Here is a 21458-nt window from a genome sequence, read left to right as displayed (position 1 = left end):
GTTTTTTTGCAAACACTCTTTTATTTTACCTTCCTTTCTTAAATGAAAATAAGGAAATCCATTCCATATGAAAATTGGATTTATAAAGCTTCTGCTGCTGTGAATTCAGATTGTTATCTGAAAATTAAGATGTTTCTTCTGCTTTCATGAATCTTCTCTATCAGCAAAGAGTTTGTATGAATTTAAGAGGCGAGAGGAATTTATTGGTGATCTATTGAGAATAAACGATATGCTGATTTATAACAACAGGTCAAGTTATCAGAAGAGGAAAGGGGACTTGTAGCTTTCTTAGTAATATTTCACAGCACAGTAAGCACACTTTGGATCACGTGCAGTTGTTGTGATACTGCATTATCCATTCAGTAAAAGCTCTGCATGGCTCCTTAGTTAAGTTCAGGAGGCTATCATAGAGAAAATGTCAATATTTAAAGAAAAAAGGGAAGTTTCTCTAAATGAGGAGAACAGAAAAGCCCATAAATGATGGCAGGTTAAGTGTAAATAGGATGTTGAGGGCTAAATAAAGAGAATTTAGAGAGCACTTTGCGACGGATGCTCAGAGTGACTGTGGGAAGTTCTTTAAATCAAAAACAGAAAGTCACCTTAGGAAACTCATGGGGCCATTTGTTGGCAGGGATGAAAAAGGTAATCTCTGAGTTGATAGGGCTGTGGCAGAAACGCTCAATGAGTTTTTGGTGTGTTAGACTTTACTGCTGAAGCAGGGGAGATGCCACGCAGAGTGCATTCTTTGCAGCAGGTTGGACAGATGAGCTGGATCGGTCTGAGGGTGATGTGCAAGAAGCGTTAGAGCTGGCAGGTGAGTCAGGTGTGAAGTCACCTGGAGCAGTGGCCTCGCCAAGGAGGTTCTGAATGAACTCAGATGAGAAGTAAGAGAACTGCTGGCCAAGATGTGCACTCTCTTAATATAGATGGCCTGCCGTGCCACTGTAACTCTCATCCAGAAGATCCTGGGAACTGCAGAGGAGCGTGGGTGACTTAGGAAAGGGGTAGAGGCTGTAGTAAAGAAAAAGGTCAGTGAGCTCATGGATGAAGCAGAGACTACTGGGAAGGAGGCAGTGTGCCTTCTGTCCAGCCAAGTCCTGCGACACTCACCTGCTGGGGTTCTGCAAAGTTGTCAGTAAGTGTGTGGATAAAGGAGATCCAGTGGATGTCATGTATTTAGATTTTCAAAAAAAAGCAGGCTCAATATGAGTCAGCAGTATGCCCTGGCAGCCAAGAGGGCAAACCACATCCTGGGGTGCATTAAACAGCATCTAACTATCTCTGTGCCAGGAGATGCATTATGTCTCACTTGAAACAGGCATGTATGAAAACATCTATTTAGATGTCACTTTTAAATTTGGGCAGGAAGAAGCTGAGGGGAAATAATGTTTAAGGTTTACAAAATCACGAAGGTAGTGGATAAGGTGAGCAGAAATGGCTGTTTACCAAACCCTACAGTACTATGACTGAGGGGCACTGATGAAGCAAACAGGACATGCATTTAATACAGTACTTCTTCACAGAATGGGCAGTGAACTCCTGGAACTTGTTGCCACAGGGGTTTGTGGTTGTGACAATATCGGCGGGTTCATAAAGGGATAAGACAAATTGATGAACACCAGGTCCCCTGACTATGCGGAGAGGTACCCTCTAATACCTTTAGTCCAGCAGTTGTTGTATTCCAAGGGGAATGGACCTCATAAAAAAGGCAGGCCCAGGTGCTGTCCCCAGATAGCCAGTGCTTTAGGGAAGATACTGGTCAGACCTAGTAAGGCATCTCTCAACATTATTCTTCACATTGAAGCTGAATGTGATAGTGGAACGGTAAGAGTAGTGAAAGCGTACTGTATGAGTAAGTGAGGAAGTTAATGACTTGGACCACACGTTGGAGGAAGGTACCAAAAGAAACCAGTTACCATTTGCAATAAATTTCTGATTCTAATCAAGCTTCCATTAACATTGAAAAATGGAGCTATATGTAACAATGGAAGAGGACGGCTTTCATTTTCATCAGAGCAATATTATAATACCTACAAATCTCTTTCTGTTCTTCACCAGTATATACGCCTATTTTTTGTTAGTTTTTAGGGCATTTTATAGGTGTGCTAGAAGATCTTACACTTGCTGTTTACTTCAGTAAACTTAGTTATAAAGCCTTAGGTGTGTATTCAGACAGCCAAAACTGTTTCTGGATTGAATTGCACATACAGCAAAGGTGTGTTGGGCGAGTCTGGTTGGGGCCAAGTAGGCAATTTTTCGTGCTAATTTGTATGGCTAATTTTTTGTTGTTGTATGTTCTTTTGTAAGTTCATTTCAAGCAAATTTAGACTAATTTCTGCATGTTAAATATGTAGGTGGCATATTGAAAATGAAATTCTCAAGTCTTTCCTTCCTACCTGAGCAACAGCAAATTATTAAATTGAGAGGAATAATACGGTAATCCACATAATTGATAATTAGTAGGTTTGTAATAAGCAAGGTTGCATCTTTCTTAATATGTTGCATTTGGCAAATATTTATACCATAAAACTTTGGGCTATTAGCATCACAGTCCTAAGTAAGATTCTTCATATTCTTAACCAAGGTAAATTATTATTACCATCTGCAAAAGGCAAGAAACAAGCCTTGAAGCTATACAAAATAGCACTTGTAACAAAAGACTAGTCTCATTAAAGACAAGCCAGAAGTCTTCCAAGATTTTTAATGGTACGTTCATTTAGGATTATGTTACTTAAATAGTAAGTTTTCCCATGCCACCTGCTCTATTATTGGGGTATTTAATGGTTATTCTTCTTTATTCTTCAAGTGCAAAACTTGATGTCTGTTAATGTTGCAATTATGGTAACCATAGTACGTGATATACATGTCAATACATATAGTAATATTTACAACACTGCTGTCAGTTTGGACCATTCAGCTTCACAATTTCCTAATGAAAGAGCTGCTGTGTGGGGTTTTTTTTTGTTTGGGTTTTTGTGTGTCTGTGTGTGTGCATGGGGGGGGGGGGGGGGGGGAGAGAGCGAGACTTCCAGCACAGAGTTATGGCATCTAACTATCTATGTGCCAGGAGATGCATTATGTCTCAGTTGCACCATTTGTCCACTTGAAACAGGCATGTATGAAAACATCTATTTGGAATTTGTGCTTACATCAATTCAAAATATATTTTTTGTTTACTATATTACTCTAGTTCTGTAAGCCACTGTACAATATCATCCAGCTCTCTCTTTTACTGCACCATCTGTCTTCTGGTCTTAATAGGATCTTCTCATTGTGGAAAAAAATATGAAATACCATTAAAACATTTTACGTACCTAATAGATGATGTTGCAAAGCCTGAACTTTTTATGTGCTCCATTGCCATATATGTGCAGGCAATTTGGCATACTGGGCAGTAACAAACAAGTTCAGTAGTTTACTGCCTGTGCATGAAAGAAAATTCCTATACTTCCTTTCTTTTTTCTTTTTTAATCTTTCTTTCTCCAAATCATCTCCTGTTAGGATGGCATCTTCTTTCTCCAATTTACCTTTCTGCGTCCTACGGGCAGGATTTTACTCTTGGATCAAAACAGATGGTCGTTTTGATGAGTTAGAGAAAACAATGTGGTAGCAGCACGTATCTGGCTCATACATTTAGGGGGTTTTGCAATGTTCTGCTGACACTAACAGCAAAGCCCAGCTTTCTCATAGAATTCGTCGTGATAGAAATTCAGCTCATCTGAATGTTCTACAATGGCATTTAGCTCTTAAAGTCTATTCATACATCAGCAAAGGAAAATTACCCAAAGCCATGTTTAATTAAGGGTAACTGAGAGGATTTTAATATCTCATGGTAAGAACGGAGGTATAATTAAGAAAATATCTTCGATCCTCCTGAAGGTGTGAGACAGCCACCATAAGGAAGTAGGTTTTCCAGTTACCTGCACTTTCTGAAAACACAGTGGTTTTATTAATTTATTTCCTTTCCTTAGACTACCTTTAATTACATATTTAAAAAAACATAAAAAATTCCAGACCAAGTCATACATGTGTTTACATTAAAAAGTATTTCCGTACTTGGATTTCAGTGCATGTCATGCCACTATCTCATTTTGAACCTGATCTTGCTCCTCCTCTATGTTATGGCAGGACATTGAGTTTAGTGAGTGCAGCATTTGGTGCAAATGTGTATGTATCCTGAAGCAATGTGTAAAGACTATTGAAATGCCAGAAGACCTCACTAAGAGAGCTATGCAGCTGCGAAAAGTGAAGTAATTACTCTTATTGTTTAAAGCTTGTTTTTCCTATTAATCCACTATGATGTAAATGGTCAGCCTGAGTAGAATAGGTCAGGTTTCCCTCCTGATTGATGCGATCCATATAGTGTTTCTGTAGCTAGATTTTAGCCTTCAGTTAAGCAAATGCTTGTCTTAGTATAGCTTTTCCACAAATTATTTGTGCTTTAAAATATGTTGACTGTATATCATAGTCCTTATTCTCTGTTCCTGAAAGTCACTTGAACTTGTTGCTGTCAACCATGTGAGTGGGAGCATAAAAATCTTCTAATTCTGGTGTCACTTTCTGACTGCACATAAGGGGAGTCAGAATGTGACCAGAAATGTTTAAAGTGGTGATCAAATTTTCAATGTCTTTAAAACTATTACTGCATTTAAATCACAAAATTATAAAGAGTACAGTTCAGATGCTCTAACAAATTTTCAAAAAAAAGTTGAGATACATGTGTTTAACTCAAGTCTGTAATGGGGTATTTTCTAAACATAGACTTAGGAATATGGAGTTGTTATTAAGCATAATTTTCAGCATTCTTGAGTGCTAACTTGGGGCTGTTTATTTTAGCAAAAACAGGTTGGTCGCTCACCTGGGGTAAGCAGTATAGAACACCAGCAAGAGATCACTAAATTAAAGGCAGACCTGGAAAAGAAAAGTGTTTTCTATGAAGAGGAACTATCTAAACGTGAAATAATGCATGCTAATGAAGTAAAAAGTCTGAAGAAGGAACTACGGGATGCAGAGAGCCAGCAGCTTGCCCTCAAGAAAGAGATCATGATTTTGAAAGACAAGTTAGAGAAAACCAGAAGAGAAAAGTAAGTATTGTATGGAATTTACCTTTAAGCTCAAAATATCTTTTGAAGTCTCCTAGTATGTTTCCAAACACACTATCACTTCCTTAACTGTAGTGCAGACAGGTGCATTTTGGCTGAGCTAATGCCAGGGTTGAAAATAGTCACCTTTAAAAATACAGCAGAACAAAAAAATCCACAACCCTGTACTGAAACAGTTAATTTTGCACCAGAATTCTTGCACTGGCTGACCATTCCAAGGTATGTAACTTGAGTTGCAGACTTGCAGCTCAGGGTAAGTCAACCCCTGAAGCTTATGTTGCAGTTTAAAATAGGGTTTTTTTGACATTTTTTTCTGTTTGGTATTTTTATTTTCTGATGCAAAATTAATGTGTTAGAGATCAACTATTGCTTGCATTTCTGCCAGCACAGGAACAGTCACTTAATGTGGACTAAGGCTAATCCATGCTGGGTTCCATCCGATGTTAACATCAGTCATCAGACTACTGTAGGCATAAGCTGCTTTATCTCTTCTGACATGGTAATTTGTCAGAGACCTGCTTTTTTCTCTGCTACGTGGTGGAGCTTATAACTGGCCTTGAGAATGCTCCTTGAGGCATTCATCAATAAAAACAAGTTTTTCTGTTGGATAGTGTAGTAATGGAAATAGTCATAAATAGAATGTGTTCATTTTCATTCATAAAAAATTCCAAATGCTTTATAGACGCTAACATAGCTGCTTCTTTTTGCTGCTGTAATAAGATGGCATATTAGAAAAACCATGGAGAATTTCCTGCTGAAAGCTTAGCCAAACTGTAGTGAGTCCTTAAATATAAGCAGTAAATAAAATAAAGAAATTTTCAAAAAAGCTTATGCAAATAGAAGTGGAAACACTGCTCCTCTGGTAAATTGTTTCCAGCAGGGGAAGTAGATCATTCAGCCTAGAATGCAGTGGATGAACTGTTTCTTCCTAGAATATAGCTATTCATAGGCTGGACATATTAACACAGTAGTCTGCTGTTTTGGTCTAGGTTGAGAGGTAAAACTTGCATCAGCAGCGTGTTTTCATTGTACCACAACTTAATGGTCTTGCTGACCTGTGAGTTACAAGTGCACAAAAGGCTATGCTCTCTTGTAATATGTAAAGGTGATAGTATGATACTCCTTTAATGCCATGTCAGCCCAGTAGTGTCTCAGAAGGAGGAATATTCAGTAAAGAATCATTAATACCTCTTTCTGCAGGCTAAACTGTTGCTAGAGATCATGCCTCCAAATACTGCCCAGACCACAAACTCCTTGGAGTTTTATCAGAACCATTCTTATGGTGTACAGCCACAAAAGTTCTAACTAGATGTCTATCTAGTGAAATAACAAATGGCCTAACAATGCTGATCTGCTTCATGCTAGCTAGTTCATAAACCTTCTTTCAATCTAGTTTTCTCTCTATAAATAAAAAAAGAACTGGATGCAAATCTAAAATGAGTGCTGACGTAACCATGTGTTTCTGTATGTATTTCAAGTGTTGGTGTAAGAGAACATTTTAAAGCATGAACAGAAGTGTGTCATATAATCAGAATCCAACATTTGGCTCTTAATGGGAAGGGGTTCAGCATCATACAAAGTCAGGTGTTGAAGCACATGACGAGTGATTAATGAAGACCTGATCTTAATTGGGTTATGTTAAACAGATCTGCAGAATCTCATGCAAGTATTAGGACTCCACAGAAAGGCAGAAGTCCACTGTTCAAGGTGTGCTACAGATTGACTTCTGCAGTAGTTCAGGGATTTAGAAGGGAAGCTTAAATATTAGGAATGGAAGAATTCCTGTTGCTGCTCGATTCTCAGTATTTGGTAGTTTTTCTTAAGAGAACATGGATTTTTTTTTGGTGTGTGTTTCTGCTTACACATATTGTTTTTAGCTTTTGTAATCAGGCATGCAAAGCTTTTTGTGAGTCAGCCAGTACAGAGGTGTTCAATGTAAGTGTTGAAAAGGAAGCACCTGGAGGCTTTATGCTGAAATAAGTGGAATTATTTCAACAATAGGCTTGGGGTGGGTGTGGCGTTGAAGTGTGCATATACAGTTTGGGAAAAAAATTTTAGTAGTCTAAAAATAATCTTTAGTGCATATTTTAAAAAAAGGCTTTGATAAGAGGATGTGGTTGCATTACTTCATAAGGGCTATAGGATAGAGTGAATAAGAGCTTGGTCAAAATCTGTGCATTTTTTAATGTAACTTACATGCTGGTGGTTTCTGTTTCATTTTCTTAAAATAAGTATTTTTTTCTTCATTTTCTTCAAATTGAAGCTTTTCTTTGCTACTTCAACAGCATAAGTCTTCAAGGGAGAGAAACTATCTTTCTGTACAAAACGATTGCCCTTTGCTAAAGTCTGATAAACTGCATGCTATTAAAATTGGGAATGTAGGAACACAGTATCAAGCCAGTGATCTGTGGAGCATGGATATTCCATTTCTTAGAATTGTCATTATGAAATATTTCAGAAGAAGGTGCAAGAAACTGTGTAAAATAAATCATGTTTGTAGGAGTTTCTTTTAAGCCTGTCATTTAATGATAGATTTATAGAGCAGAGAGCTTTATAAAACAGCATTTGCTGGTTTTAAATTGTGTGATATAAAGAAGCCTGAGGGCTGGTGTTTGTTTCAGGTCTACTTTTCTTGGTTTCAAAGCAGTAAGATAAAATATTTCTCCACTTCGTACAACCACAATAAAGAGCTGGAGTGACAAAGTGATACCATAAAGATGTATTTCACATTACTTGCATGTGGTTTGCTACAGTTATTTTACTGATAAAAAGCAAGCCGGATCATGTATGATTTCTTAAACTTGAAGAGCAGATACATAGCTAAATTTTAGATGAGAGAAAAAGCTTGATGGAAGAGGAGGATGCCAGGCTTCAAAGCGAATGTGTTATTTTGATCTTCCTGGCTGTCCAAGGTATGCCTATGGAGTCTGTCACAGTTCTGTAGTTTGCTGAGTTGATATTTGGGTATGATAGATTATACCCGCATTCTCCTCTGTTTAAAATTTATCTTCTTTGTTTCTGTATTATACCATAGCAATCTGACTTACTGGGTTAGTGACAATCACCAGTTGAATTAAGAATGTAAAATACAGAAAATTACAAGTAAGTTGGGCTCTTTTACCAATCCAAAGCTTCCTTAATCCACCACCATTTATGGCTGCTTTGAGCCAGTAAGCCTTAAAAGAACAATTTTTAGACAAATACAGAATAAAAACCCCTAAACAAAACCATAAAATCATAAAAGCTAAATAAAAGAAATAAATTAATTAAAAATTAGTTTGGTCTACTGTCTGAGAAATTAGCTTTGAATCTATGCCTTGCAAACAGAAGCAGGACCTGTTATTAATTCCCCTGACAGCCAATGCTTTAATCTCTTCCTGCCTTTTCCCTAGACTGCTCATCATATGCATGGAATCTGTTGATATAGAAAAGGAGTGGTGGTGAATTTCAAACTTGGCGTTTAAACAGTAACGATAGTATGTTACTTTACTAGGATGTAGTGTTATGTTTCAAAGGATGCCTAGCAACGTAGAATTTCACCATGAGCCTAACATGCTGTACTAGATTTCAAAGAGTGGTTGAAGCACTAAATGAATTTCAAATTAGGAATAGGAAATTCAAACCAGCGTTACTCTTAACTGGGTTCACTATAACCACTGACACTTCTCATCTTTTAAGGGTGTTCTCTCAATTTGGCAGAGTTGGAGTAGTTCTGCATCTCAGAAGAGGCGAGGATGTAATTTCTCTGTTGCACCATGTAAAATTCTGATTGCTATCCAGAAAAAAAATTGCAATGCTCAAGACAAGGTTTCCCCTGGATTTTATTTTTACAGAGTTATCGTTTTATACTGGGCACTTTTTCAAACCTGTTAAGGCTGGACAGTGGTATTTGCTGAATGGGTATTTATGGTATCTGTGGCATTTATAGTATAGTTCCATCAACCTACTGATGAAGTTTGTGTCAGTTACCTGAATAATTGTTGAAATGGTGAATATAAGATGCAAATGTATTGAGTCTCAAAAGAGTGGATGTGAGGTGGCAGTTATACATCTAAAACATTGCTGTACACCACTTTAAGGAAATTACAATGATTTTTGGCAAACAGAGGACCTGCAGCTTCATTTATTTTCGGGTTCTCATACTCATTGTGCAAGATAGAGTTGGTGTTAAGCAGAATCAATGAGGGGTTCTCCTCTACTGAATGACATCCACAGGAGAAGGGAAGGGTTAGGGGAAACAGCTCCTTTGAAACTTTCTCAGGAAGAATGGTCCAAACCTGCTGTAGAACCTGGTGATATTAGGAGCGTATAGGTTAGCCATCCACTTTTGGCTGATAGTAAGTATACGGTAGCTGAATTAACAGTTCAGATGTGTCCTCTGGCTGTTCTAAATTGTCCAAAGACTAGCCCGTATAAGCTTTTCTCATCAGAGACCCAGCCCCAAGTGCTCTAATTTAGCTTCTGTATGTTCTGGTTTCATATGTGGTCATTTTTGCCTGTCGTTCTCTGTGAAACTTGGAATTATAGAAATGTCTAAGTTAAAATAATGTTTCTGTGAGCTGAGAATTTAAGCTGAGTGTCTTCACACACTTTGGTCTGCAGAATTCCAGCTGCTCAATGTTTGAAGGATTCATCTAAAGAACAAAATATGTATAAGTGGATTGATAAACATTAGCTCAGTGGTGCTCTGTTAATTCTGTACTGAAGGAAAGATCATTGTCTAATGAAAAAATTCAACAGACTGTCTTATAGTCGTAAGATGGTAGTATAATGCATTACTTGCTTAGTTTTAATAGGCTGTGGTATTACCAATGCAGTACTTTCTTTTCAGCTAGTGTGTGCATTGATCGTTATGTAAGTAAGTGAATAGTGTGGTGAGTTTTAGAATAGGAAACTTTCTGATTCTACTTCATTTTATTTCTTAGCCAAAGTGAAAGAGAGGAATTTGAAACAGAGTTCAAACAGAAGTATGAACGAGAAAAGATTCTGCTAACAGAGGAAAACAAAAAACTTTCAAATGAACTTGATAAGGTGAGTGCTGATTAGTTGAGTCCTGTGTTTACAACTATTGTATGCTATGTACAAATTGTACAATATAGAGCTGTATTGGTTATTATTAACTCTTAATTGATAGAAGAAATTAATATTATGCAGAGAGTGGTGATTAATATTTGATTTGAATAGAGAGTATCTGCATGTATCTGAACTTGAGAATGTGTGCGCATATATATATATAAGCATGTATGTGTATTTATGTGTAAGAATTGAGTTAGATGGTCTTACAGTTTGGTAAGATTAATTTTAGACAATATCTTAAGAAAAAAAAAGATTATTTAATTGTATGAGCCAAATATAAAAATACATAGTTAATGATGTGATTTCTTAGAGTATATTTGCATGTCAATTACTGTGAAATAGCAGTGCCCCTCCCACCTATTGAGATTAAGTGTTACTTTGAGATATTAAAAAAAATACAAATGATAAGGCATATTAATTGAAGTGTCTTGAGCAAGGAATAATTATGTTTTGTGCATTTAGATTCTCTCTTTATTGTTCATTTTGACAGGTTATTCAAGTTCATTGTGGATTAGCCAAGTCTTGCTAAACTTGTCTATTCTTTTTGTAATGCATTGAATTTTCTAAAAATATGATGAAAGTACAGTGTTCTTCAAAGTAAGCATGTTTGCATGTCAGTGTTCAAATTAAAGTATATTTTCATACCAGTGTAAGACACATACTATATATGCCTATATGTAGGCTTAGTCCAAGAACAGTAAGAGACTAGTCACTTTGATAGTTTTTCTGCTCAGTTGTATTTTTTTTTTAAATTTGGTTAGCTTTGTATTTTTCTTGTCAGATTACATTTAATAAATAGGCATATTTAAATCATAAGCCCATTTAAATTATAAATATGGAGTGAAGTACTCATATTACTAGTAAAAAGCAGAATAGATTTAAAACTGATATTTTTTTCATCATTTTGATTTGTTAATATATTTCGGTACTAAAAGAAGCCTTTCACATGAGATTCATTGTCCTAAGCAGGCCTTCCTATAAAGTCTATCTGATCTCTGATTCCAGTTTGACTTTCTGAATAATTATTTGACATAATGAAGGTTTAGTTCCCAATACCAACTCAGGTTAGCTGTGGCTTTTGTCTTGCAGAATGTGCATGTATGATTGACAGCTATGTGAATGCGAGTGAGGTTAATTGCTAGGTATAACATATTGTACTTACAGATGTGCATTTAATTTCAATTTCCCTGTCTGCAAGTAAGTGAAATGAAAAATAGGGGAATGTGAGACACCTGGAGAATCTCAGAACTGACTCGAGCCTGTATCTGTTAAGCCTCTCATTCTCCATGGTTACTAAACAAGGGAGAGGTTCGGCAGTTTTATCTGAGTTATAACAGTTTTTGTGCCCTTGCTTTGCTCGTCTAATGTAGTTTCTTTCTATATAGAACATTCCACACCTATATGGTGCAAAGTAGAAGCCTTCTAACAGTTGTAGAGGTGTTTGGAGACTAGTTCTCAGAAAACTAATTAATTTGTTAAATTAAAAGTGTAGTTCTAGTCCTTAAAAATGGCCTTTCAGTACAGCTAAGGTCATACATGAGAAGACATTCTGGCTTTTATTGTTACATGGTGTTTATTGTGATGGATAGTACCAATTTTTAAAGCAAGTGCAGGATGTGGGAAAGGGGGACATGCGGCTTTGAGTCTGCACAGAGATTGAGTCACAGCAGCTTATACCTTTAACAAGTTGTTTAAATTCTCATTCAGCTCACCGCCATGTTTGAGAGGCTGAGTATGAATAACCGGCAGCTGGAAGAAGAGATGAGAGACCTGGCTGATAAAAAGGAGTCCGTGGCCCACTGGGAGGCCCAAATTACTGAGATCATCCAATGGTGAATACTCTGCTCTAATGTCATTGCAGAATCCCCTCAGTATGTGGTAGAGCCGTTATTGAGTTTTTGCCTTTGCCCATGGCACTTGCAAGTGCTTAGGTGAAATGTCACACCTGTCTGGGATTCTGCTGTATTTTTGCTTGAGATGTTAATAATATCCAAATCTGGAAAATTGTGTTCCTCCTTAAGAGCAAAAGTGTCTTACCAAATACAACTTCTTTAAGTGCAGAAGAATCATGGCCATTGGGTGTGGCTTGTGGCTTTGGAAGAATGCTGGAAGGAGTCATGTGCTGAGCTCACGCCTCAGAGAGGGAACAAGCCTGGGAAAAGCAGTGGCTGTGAGAGTATTTGTGTCTCGGCATTAATTTCCTTCATCTGCTTGGCATGTGGCAGAATGATACAAATACACTGCAACTTTATGTGATTTTTTTACAAGGAGGGCATTTGAGACTACCACGAAGCCAGTCAAGTGATGTTTCTAATAATACTTTTGCTAAATAATGACGTTATGTTTCTAAAGTCTTCTGTCCAGTTCTAATAAATTAAGGGGAAAAAAAAAAAGTTGAAACTATTAAGAGAAAAATATTGTTTTATCTAGGTGGCCTTTATTTTTCCTCTCCATGCCTGCTTTTCTCCCCTCCCCTTTTATGGTCCATTGCAGTGTTTAGCATCTACAAAACCAGTTTGCATCCAGACTTTTTTTTTACAGATCATCCACTTCTGGGAAGATTTCATCATCACATACTAATCTGGTTTTGGTTTGCTACTTGATTTTTTTTTTTTCCCCCCATTTTTCCCATCTCGTGTTAGTGAAAAAAAATCTAATTTGTTGTGTCAAAGCAAAAATGGGAAACATTTGTTTTAATGAAACCTAGTTTAGTATTATTGTAGTATCAGTATAATTTTGTTGTCCAAATACAGAGATAGCCATGTGAATACATAACAAGAAAGAAGGGCTGTCTTCTGGGTTTCTGGAATTGTTTTAAACAGTATTTGTTACATAAAATTATGTAGCGCTGAACTATGAAGTCCATAGTGTCTCAAGGCATTGTATTCATAGCAGAGGTTAAAAAATTTAAAGGGTCCACTTTGTGCATGTTCCTTTCAAATCTTGTCTCGTAGCTGTGAGTGTAGTAGATGGCCTGTGTCACAGAAAAAAAAAATACATAAAAGTTGTTTAAATGAGCAGTTAATTTCTAGCCAATCAGAAATGTTTATTCAGAAAAAAATCAAGGTAGCAAGAGAGAAAAGTCTATTATTTCACATTTCATATTGTTTTAAGGCAATGCTTATCAGTCTTAATGCACCAAGGTAACCAAACCCCGTTTTTCAGATTTACATGTGAAAGCACTCATAAAACTTGGCAGTCCTAGAAAAAGACAAGTCAGAGTTAGTTGTGGATTGTTTTACTTAACACTATGTAAAAATGTTCCAACAGCCATTAAGAATGTCCCTTCTCCAATTTATGAGAGTGTTTAATATTTTAAGATGTACTACTGATGTGGTTCAGGTATATGATAAAGCATCTTGCACATACTGGAGATGTCACTGGAGGGTAAAAGAGGTTTGGGATTGAGTTTTTTGTTATCTCTAAAGATACTTAATGAAAAAAGATGAGGAACATGCAAGACTAACTTTCTGAATGAAGGATACCATTTTACTGATCCCTTATGATAATATAGTGTCTTTTAAAAAGTACGGAACTAAAAATTAAAGAGTTATGTGAAAAGAAAAAAAAATAGAAGTACTGTGGGCAAACATTAAGGAGATAAAAAAAACAGGCTTGGTTCCACTTTTTAATCACTGTACACATCTCAGTTTTCCCTCCATACTTCTCTCTGCTTATGTTAAACTTCTTTCAGCTATGTGAGGCCATATCTTTGCTCACATCTTTTTCTTATTATGTTTAGATTTTTCATGTTACCCAGATAATCTGGTCATGTCCATCTGCTGTCCTTAGAATTCAGCACTGCATACTGACACTAGGTCCTTCTCTGGGGATTTTTTGCTGTGGAACATAGGGTGCTGTATGAAGTATTTAAAAATAATGATAAACATTGTAAAAGAAAAAAACCCTAATTTTTAAGAAAACTAATCTTACTTAATCAGTCACAAGCCTATGTTTTCCTCAGAAGAAGACACAATTTAAATCCATACCTGTCCACCTCTTCAGTATGACAACAGAATGCCTTGGAGCTAACAAAGTAGGGTAGAGCTTGTAGGCTCCCTCTTCAAAACTAACAGATTTCTCCCATAATATTAATTTAAAATATGTATATTGGGTGTATCCTTTCCACATCTTAAAAATGGGGTTTGCCTACCGCCTTCTTTTTGTACCATGATTCGTGAAGGATAGGAGGCAGTAGATGGAATTAATTACTGGTTTTGTAAACAGTTTGCTCAGCTGCCTGTGGTAGTTCAAGGGATTTGTTCTAGCCCTGTTTTAAGAAACACAAGCCCAAGGAGTCCCTTACTTCCTTTGAGTGCTTTGACATCTAATAGATGTCTCTCTCAGGAAACCTGCCCCACTATTCGAGTCCACATTTTGGGTGGTTAAAATTGTCACTCTTTTACGACTCCTTGGGCCCTTCTAAGTTATTTCTTTCAGATTTTATGACTTGGGAGTAATTTTAATGGGCTATCATGTTCCCTTTAGCCTTTCCCTTCTTTCTTACTGTACTCTCTTGCATCTTGTTTAGGGCAAATGTACAAAAGCCTTTTTATTTTTGGTGGTGTTATCTCAAGATGCCATAAATATAGCCAAAATCTTAATATAAACACTTGAATCAAACTTTCATTGCAAATTCTAATGTGGTAGCAATAGACCCTCACAGATCATTCAGCCTTGATGGAGCTATTATATTGACAAGTTTATATTTGCCAAATCACTCATCATTCCTTGACAAGAGTAAGAAATATTGAGGCTTTTATAGTCAGCTATAAATTTTCCTATGGGAGATGGGAAAGAGATTAATTGCGTAGGAGGTTAATGCAGTCACTTTTAAAAGGAATCTTTTAAATAGCCATGGTACAGTATTTCTGTTCTGTTGCAGAAAGGAGGTCGGTGGAAATCTTGGTAGTGATTCCCAGAGTACTTGGCAAGAATCTTAACTTACTTGTCCCTCTGGGAGGGATTCATGTAACCTAGTTTTAGAAGTCCTAAGGTAGACAACTAAAATAAATCCCATGACTAGTAGAAGTCTCTTTTTCTCCCCACTGATTGAAAAAGTAAGTTCAAATGAAGAATTCTGTATTGTTGATATGTTTATATGGAGAGCTAAATCCTACCTGATTTACCTGTAGAGTGGATGTTAGGCTTGGATTCAGCTGGCCAGAAGCTGTGACTGTTGTTTACCAGAAGATTCAGTTAATATTCTTGTTGTGGACTAGACATCTTTCCAATCAACTGTGCTGTGGTTGATTTTATCTTAATTATTGATTTCATTAAAAAAAAAAAACACAAACAAACAAACAACTCCCCCCCAAAAACGAATCCCCCAAACTTCTGCAGTAAATCAAACATTAAAAAGCCCCAAAGTTTTTTGTTTGTTTGTTTTGAGTTTTTTTGTTTTGTTTTATTTTTTTAAATCTGGTTGCTCTCAGAAGAAAGCACACACAAATTGTGGAAAAGGTTTAGCAAAAATTCTGGGTAAATTCAACTGTAAGAAACTCAAAACTTGAAAAATTCTGAGATGCACTGTTTGAGGTAACAATAATCAGAGGTTAATTACCTATAAAATAGAAATTCTGGAGGGCAGGGCAAAATTTTCGGGGTTTGGGAGCAGAGTGAAATGTTGAAAATTTTTAGAGAAGTAGTTTAAAAAACAAGTTTTGTTGGAGAGGGCAGGGGAAAAAGAAAATAATTAAGCTGGAGGCTTTGAGCATAGTGATATGAAGACAGAAATTTAAAAGCATTGAGAAACTACAGGAGAAATGGGAGTCACGGCCCACAGACTTTCTTGGGATTTTTAAATCAGGTAAGATCCAGCTTGGCATAAGATCCCAGGGCTTCAAGACCACTCCTGTTCAGCAAAATATCTCCAGTCCTCTGGGTCCATTTTGTATTGTAAAGTATCCCGGATAGAGAGACCGAGAGAGTCTGAGGTTCCTAGCAGCCTGACAAATAACATGCTAGATATTGGTCAGTGGTTATTTGAAGGTTGTCATGATGTTGGCTCCAACTAAAAAGTGAAAGTAAATTTTAGAGGAATTTATACTATATCATTGTTCTAGGTTCTTTATAGTTAACGAACTAAGCTTGCAAGGGCACTTATATATGAAAACAGAACAGTTCATCTAATCTAAATTTTCAGGAAAGAAAGAAATTACTCTGGGTGGAATCTAAAGAACTTTTCTTCCTTAGGTCTTCTGCTGTGCTTGTTAGGGCTCTCTGCAAGAAGAGGGGGCAAGGAGAGAAACATTAGTAAGATTAACTTTACCATTCTTGCTTTATCTTCAAAAAAAAAAAAAAAAAGCCAACCAAACAAAAAACCCCCAGTGAAACAGTAACAAATCAAAAACCTGCAAGAACTCTTGGGTCCACATGGTTAATCAATGTATCTCATTATCGAGAGAATGTTGCCATCTAGTGGACGACAAAACTGTATCTCAGCTCTAAATTGTACTGCTTGTATTTACTGTCCTAGTATAGATTTTTGCAAAAATTGACCTTTTTTTTGCATTTTCTAGATTTCTACGTGTTCTGTGGAACATCTCTCTGAGGTTACTGCATGTGCAGCTCTTCAGAATTTAGAGCCTGAAGGTTCCACATATCATAAACCAAATAACTGAAGTGTTTTCTCTCCTTCCATGAGGAAGGATCTATATGGCATGATAAATATTGACACATAAATTGGACATGTAAAGTTTTTAATCTTTAATTAGAAAAATTAAAAAATAAGGCACCAATTCAATTTTATTTTTAACCTGACATTGTCCCTTTTTTTTCTGCAAAGATTTTACATGTCATTAAAAATAGAGAAGATCAAACCCCAATTCCTGAATTTCTTTTCCCTTCTTCTACATCAGGAAAATTTACTTTATCACCTTGAGAACCTCACACTTCTTTTTATTCCTGCTTACACTCTTTTCTTTTTACTATGCATTTCATCATGGACACACACACACACACACCCCCAAGCCCCCCAAGCATCTTAAGCTACCTCTCACATCTTTTGCCCACTCTTCTATCCTAAGTGGTTTGTATAGGACAAGATTACCTGTATCTGGTCATCAAAATGTGTTTCATCCAGAATGTTATGGAAAAAAAAAAAGTTGGCATGCTGCTTCCACTGAGTTCTGGTGTACCTTGGGAAAGATACTGACTCATTAATATCAAAACCCTCACTGACTTTTAATAGAGTCAGGACACATGTTTTGTTTTGATTTGGTTTTTTTCTAGGCTCCTCCCCACCTGTTGAACTAAATTGTAAGCAGGAGACAAAGATGATAAAGCCCAAAGCGTGAATAAGTGTGTGCTTTTTCATGCTGGGTGGGAATTTCGTGGCAAATAGTCACTATTTTTGCATTAGCTTCCTCTGTATTAAAGCAGTCTTCTTTTACATAGAATCTTAAACTGCACGCCCAGAAGTTGCTGCAACCTGTAGATGTTTAGCCCATAGCTTTTGCATTGTGATTTTGCCCTAAGGCCACTATGGGAAAGCTCATCTGTTCCTCCCTTGCCCGTGGTGGTTCAGAGTATGTGCTATCTTTCTTGCCTCCCGGTGACTATCTATAACTCTTTGTTGAAACATTATATTATTTTTATTCATTAATGGTAAGCTTGCAGGTAGCACTTTTCCATATTCACTGTGTGTATGAACTCCATAGTATCAACCAGAGAAACTTATATTGCTTTGTAGGCATGGAGGGGGAATCCCTTTCTGCAGAGAGGTCACTAAGAGACAAATTCAGCCATCTGGAGACCTCTCATCTCCAGTTCAACATACTCGGGGTTACAGTTACTAAGGAATGATCAGGAGGCAAGGATAAGTTAATTTCCATGAAGTAGAAAAAATATTTTCCCACTTTTAGGAAAGTTATATAAAGCTATTTGAGGATGATTACTTAGACCTCATCCTAAACATTTCTGTGGTTAGTGTTGATAGATCTAACTGTGATCCAGCTGTGGTATTAGACTGCTGGTCTCTGAGACTGGTTCAGAGACTTGGGTATGCCCTCGTGTTGCAGACCTGAGTTCGTTCTTCTGTGGGCAAGATGAGTATGTTCAGAGCCAGGCATGTAAGGTGAAAGGAAATGTTTTTTTTTTTCTTTTCTTGGGGTTGTTTTCTTTTCCCCCCTGTTGGTTTGGTTTAGGTTTTTCATAAGCTGCTTAGTTTCAGTGAGGTATTTTTTTCGCAGCTTTCTTTTCTATGTTAATACCTGAGGCAAAGTGAAGAAAGAACCTTCTGCTGTGATTAATCACAGAAAGTTTTTTTCTTTGTAACTGATGATCAAAGAATCTGAAAAACAGACGTGTCTCCTCCTTGATGTGTTTACACCCAGAAAACATGTCTTGATAGAAAGCAAGCTCGGGGAATGAGAGTGCCTCTTCTGGCTTATACTGTTTAATAACATTAGAATTAGACTCTCCCTATTTAATTAGCATTTCTTGAAATAACATCACTGTTTGATTCTAACTGCTACTTCTCATAGTCAGTTAATACAGTAAAGTCAACCACTAGTTCCAATGTTATGTGGATGGTTGAATTGTTAATTATTGGTTTTAAGTTTTGTCTTAATCTACACTCTAAAAATAGGTTGAACCCTGAAAGTTTGCTTTCCCACAGTCTCGATTTCAGCTAGCTGACATTTATACTGAGACATATGTTACTTAAATATGCGGTTCTTCAATCTTTATTCCTTTATTCTTAGTGATGTATATTGTTTAATGGAACTCCGCAAAGCAGCAAAGGCTTAGTTCTGTGTGGTCTTCTGGATTGGTTTTTGTTTGTTTGCTTCCTTATGTTTTATGATTTTTATTTTGTATTCTGCTTTTTTCTGTTTCTGGTTGCTATTTAGTTGAAGGGACTTTTGTTTTTTTCTTTAGATTCTTTGGTTAAAACACCTTTTTCTTCTAATGTAATTGTTTAGGGTAAGTGATGAAAAAGATGCTCGAGGTTATCTTCAAGCCTTGGCCTCTAAAATGACAGAAGAACTAGAGGCCCTGAGGAACTCCAGTTTGGGTGCAAGAGCTACAGTAAGACTCTACTTCCATATGTCAGATTGGTTGTTGTTGTTTGAAAAACCCCTAATTTGATAGTTTCAGCTGCAGTAATAAACTGTCTGTAGAGCCTGTGTTAGTCAAAAATTAAACTTTCCTAGACCTTCCCTTCTGAATAACTGAATAGCAAATTTATTGTTTATCAATTAAGTAAACACGAATATCTTTATAACATGATTTTACCTATTATATTGCTCAAGTAGCTACTTTATAATCGTACATGAATTTGTTGAAGGAAATCTATACTTTGGGCCATGAAAGCCTTAAAATCTTTCACTTTTGAAATGTGAATGTCCTTCATAGCTGTCATTTTAATTGAGGCACATCAAAACTTGAATTCACAAAATCTCTTGCTTTTGACATCGTGACAGCATAAGACATTCATCTTGCCTATTTAGTACTTGAGTTTAAAAATAATAATACTAATAATACTCTTTTAATTTTTTAATTTTAGATTACTTTGGAATTAATGAACTCTTATGTTAAGAACATAATAGACTGAGAAACATAATTGTTGAAGTTAGTTATGTTCCTCATTTTCTGCCTTCTTTCCTCTTACTCCTTCTTCTCCCTTTTTTTATTCTTTACTAGGACATGCCCTGGAAGATGCGCCGCTTTGCAAAACTGGATATGTCTGCAAGGTTGGAACTACAGTCTGCTCTTGATGCTGAAATCCGAGCCAAACAGGCTATTCAAGATGAGTTGAATAAAGTCAAAGCTTCCTGTATCTCTACAGAGTGGTAAGAATGAATTTTCTCATGGAAAATGACTTTGATACCTCCCAGGGAGTGTCATCAAATAATGATTTTAACTATCTCATCTGTCAAAATTTGATAATGAATGATATGCCAGTTTCTTCTATCCAAATGTGAAAAAAAGACCATATCTCTCTTCATTGTGTAAGCAGCTGAACACTTACTGGGAAAATTTGAAATCTTGAAGACTTTCAGAGGGGGAAACTTTCTCTTTAATAATATAATCTCTTCTAGTTGTGATAACAAGTTCAAATGCAAGCACAGTTTGGGTTTGTATCTTAGAATGTACTCTTTTCCATTCTATTGATAGCTGCATTAGGTTAGCTGATGAAAATCAATTGTTGCATACTGATTTGCACAGTTAATAAGATGTGCTTATGGAATATTATTAATTCTTTTATTATCTCCTCAGACCTCTCTCCGTGCACACACACACACATCCCCCTAATTACAAAATGTATTATGAGTTGGGTGAATGCCTGAAGCAGGGAATTAGCAGGAAGATATTCCATTCTTAGGTCTCCAGCTTCAGTCTAGCTCAGAGCACTGACTTGTTTTGCAGCTTTAGGAAAGCAGTTGGACAGTGCTGAGATTCAAGTATGTTATCTGTAAAGTGGGAATACCTCGTCCACCTGACTTGGGTGTTTTTCAGGCCAGGTAACATGATGATAGGCAGCATTGTAGATCCTCTAAGAACAAGAGAACCAGCGTTTGCTTTGATAGGCAAGGATGAGAAGTGCGGTAGAAATGCATAGTAGTGTTATCTATCAGCTGTGAATTGCAAAGCAATGAAACGACTAACTGTAACTGAGAAGAAAAATAGTTCATCATCATCTATTAGTATCACAGGCACTGTGAATTAACAAATCCCCCCCCAGTTTTTAAGCATAAAAATACATGTGGTCTTTTTTTCTCATTCACAGGATACAAGCTCAGACAATTACTCATAAATTAGAAACACAAGCCTATTTAATGGGTAAACAGGCAATTAATTGCTTGTTCTGTTTTGTTGGTTTTGTTTTGTTTTGTTTTGTTTTGTTTTTTTAAGATACCATACTAAACAGTTCCCAATAGATTTCTGAATTCATTCTGGCATTTGATGACATGAGGAAGCTTGCTGGGCATTAATTCTTAAATAGCATGCAAAGATGGACAAAAAAAAGTGACTTGTGTCATGGGTTCTCAATATTTACACAGGTTTTTTGTTTGTATTCTTTTGAAGTAAATTGCAAGAATCTGAGAAGAAGAACATGGAACTGTTGACAGATATTGAAAGGCTGAAAAAGGAGACAGACGAGCTTAGATCAGAAAAGGGTATGGCAACTGATATCCAAGTAAATAACATGTTTCACATTGATGGGTACATCTTTTCAATTAAGTGTCACCTTGCAACTAAAATATGATACCCACAGACTTTGGCATACAAAATGTGAGCACAACAATTGCATGTTAAGATGTACGCACAGCAGTT

General features: G+C 36.6%; 1 protein-coding gene across 7 annotated transcripts in view; it reads left to right on the top strand.

Annotated features, from left to right (window-relative positions):
- Nucleotides 1–21458, top strand: part of CDC42BPA (CDC42 binding protein kinase alpha) — a 193859-nt gene that overhangs the window by 125961 nt on the left and 46440 nt on the right. For all 7 annotated transcript variants that reach the window (XR_012774874.1, XM_075496543.1, XM_075496539.1 and 4 more), the window contains 6 exons: nucleotides 4837–5084; nucleotides 10028–10133; nucleotides 11886–12010; nucleotides 19103–19208; nucleotides 19824–19972; nucleotides 21210–21301. Coding sequence is in view for 6 of the 7 variants with exons in the window: in XM_075496543.1 (XP_075352658.1) it covers nucleotides 4837–5084; nucleotides 10028–10133; nucleotides 11886–12010; nucleotides 19103–19208; nucleotides 19824–19972; nucleotides 21210–21301 (826 nt within the window). In the remaining variant the exon portion in view is untranslated. The remainder of the gene's footprint in view (nucleotides 1–4836; nucleotides 5085–10027; nucleotides 10134–11885; nucleotides 12011–19102; nucleotides 19209–19823; nucleotides 19973–21209; nucleotides 21302–21458) is intronic.

Source organism: Mycteria americana, chromosome 3, assembly GCF_035582795.1.
Source record: "Mycteria americana isolate JAX WOST 10 ecotype Jacksonville Zoo and Gardens chromosome 3, USCA_MyAme_1.0, whole genome shotgun sequence".
NCBI classification, from domain to species: domain Eukaryota; kingdom Metazoa; phylum Chordata; class Aves; order Ciconiiformes; family Ciconiidae; genus Mycteria; species Mycteria americana.
Note: the sequence above shows the minus strand (reverse complement) of the source record. Positions and strands in the feature narration are given on the sequence as shown.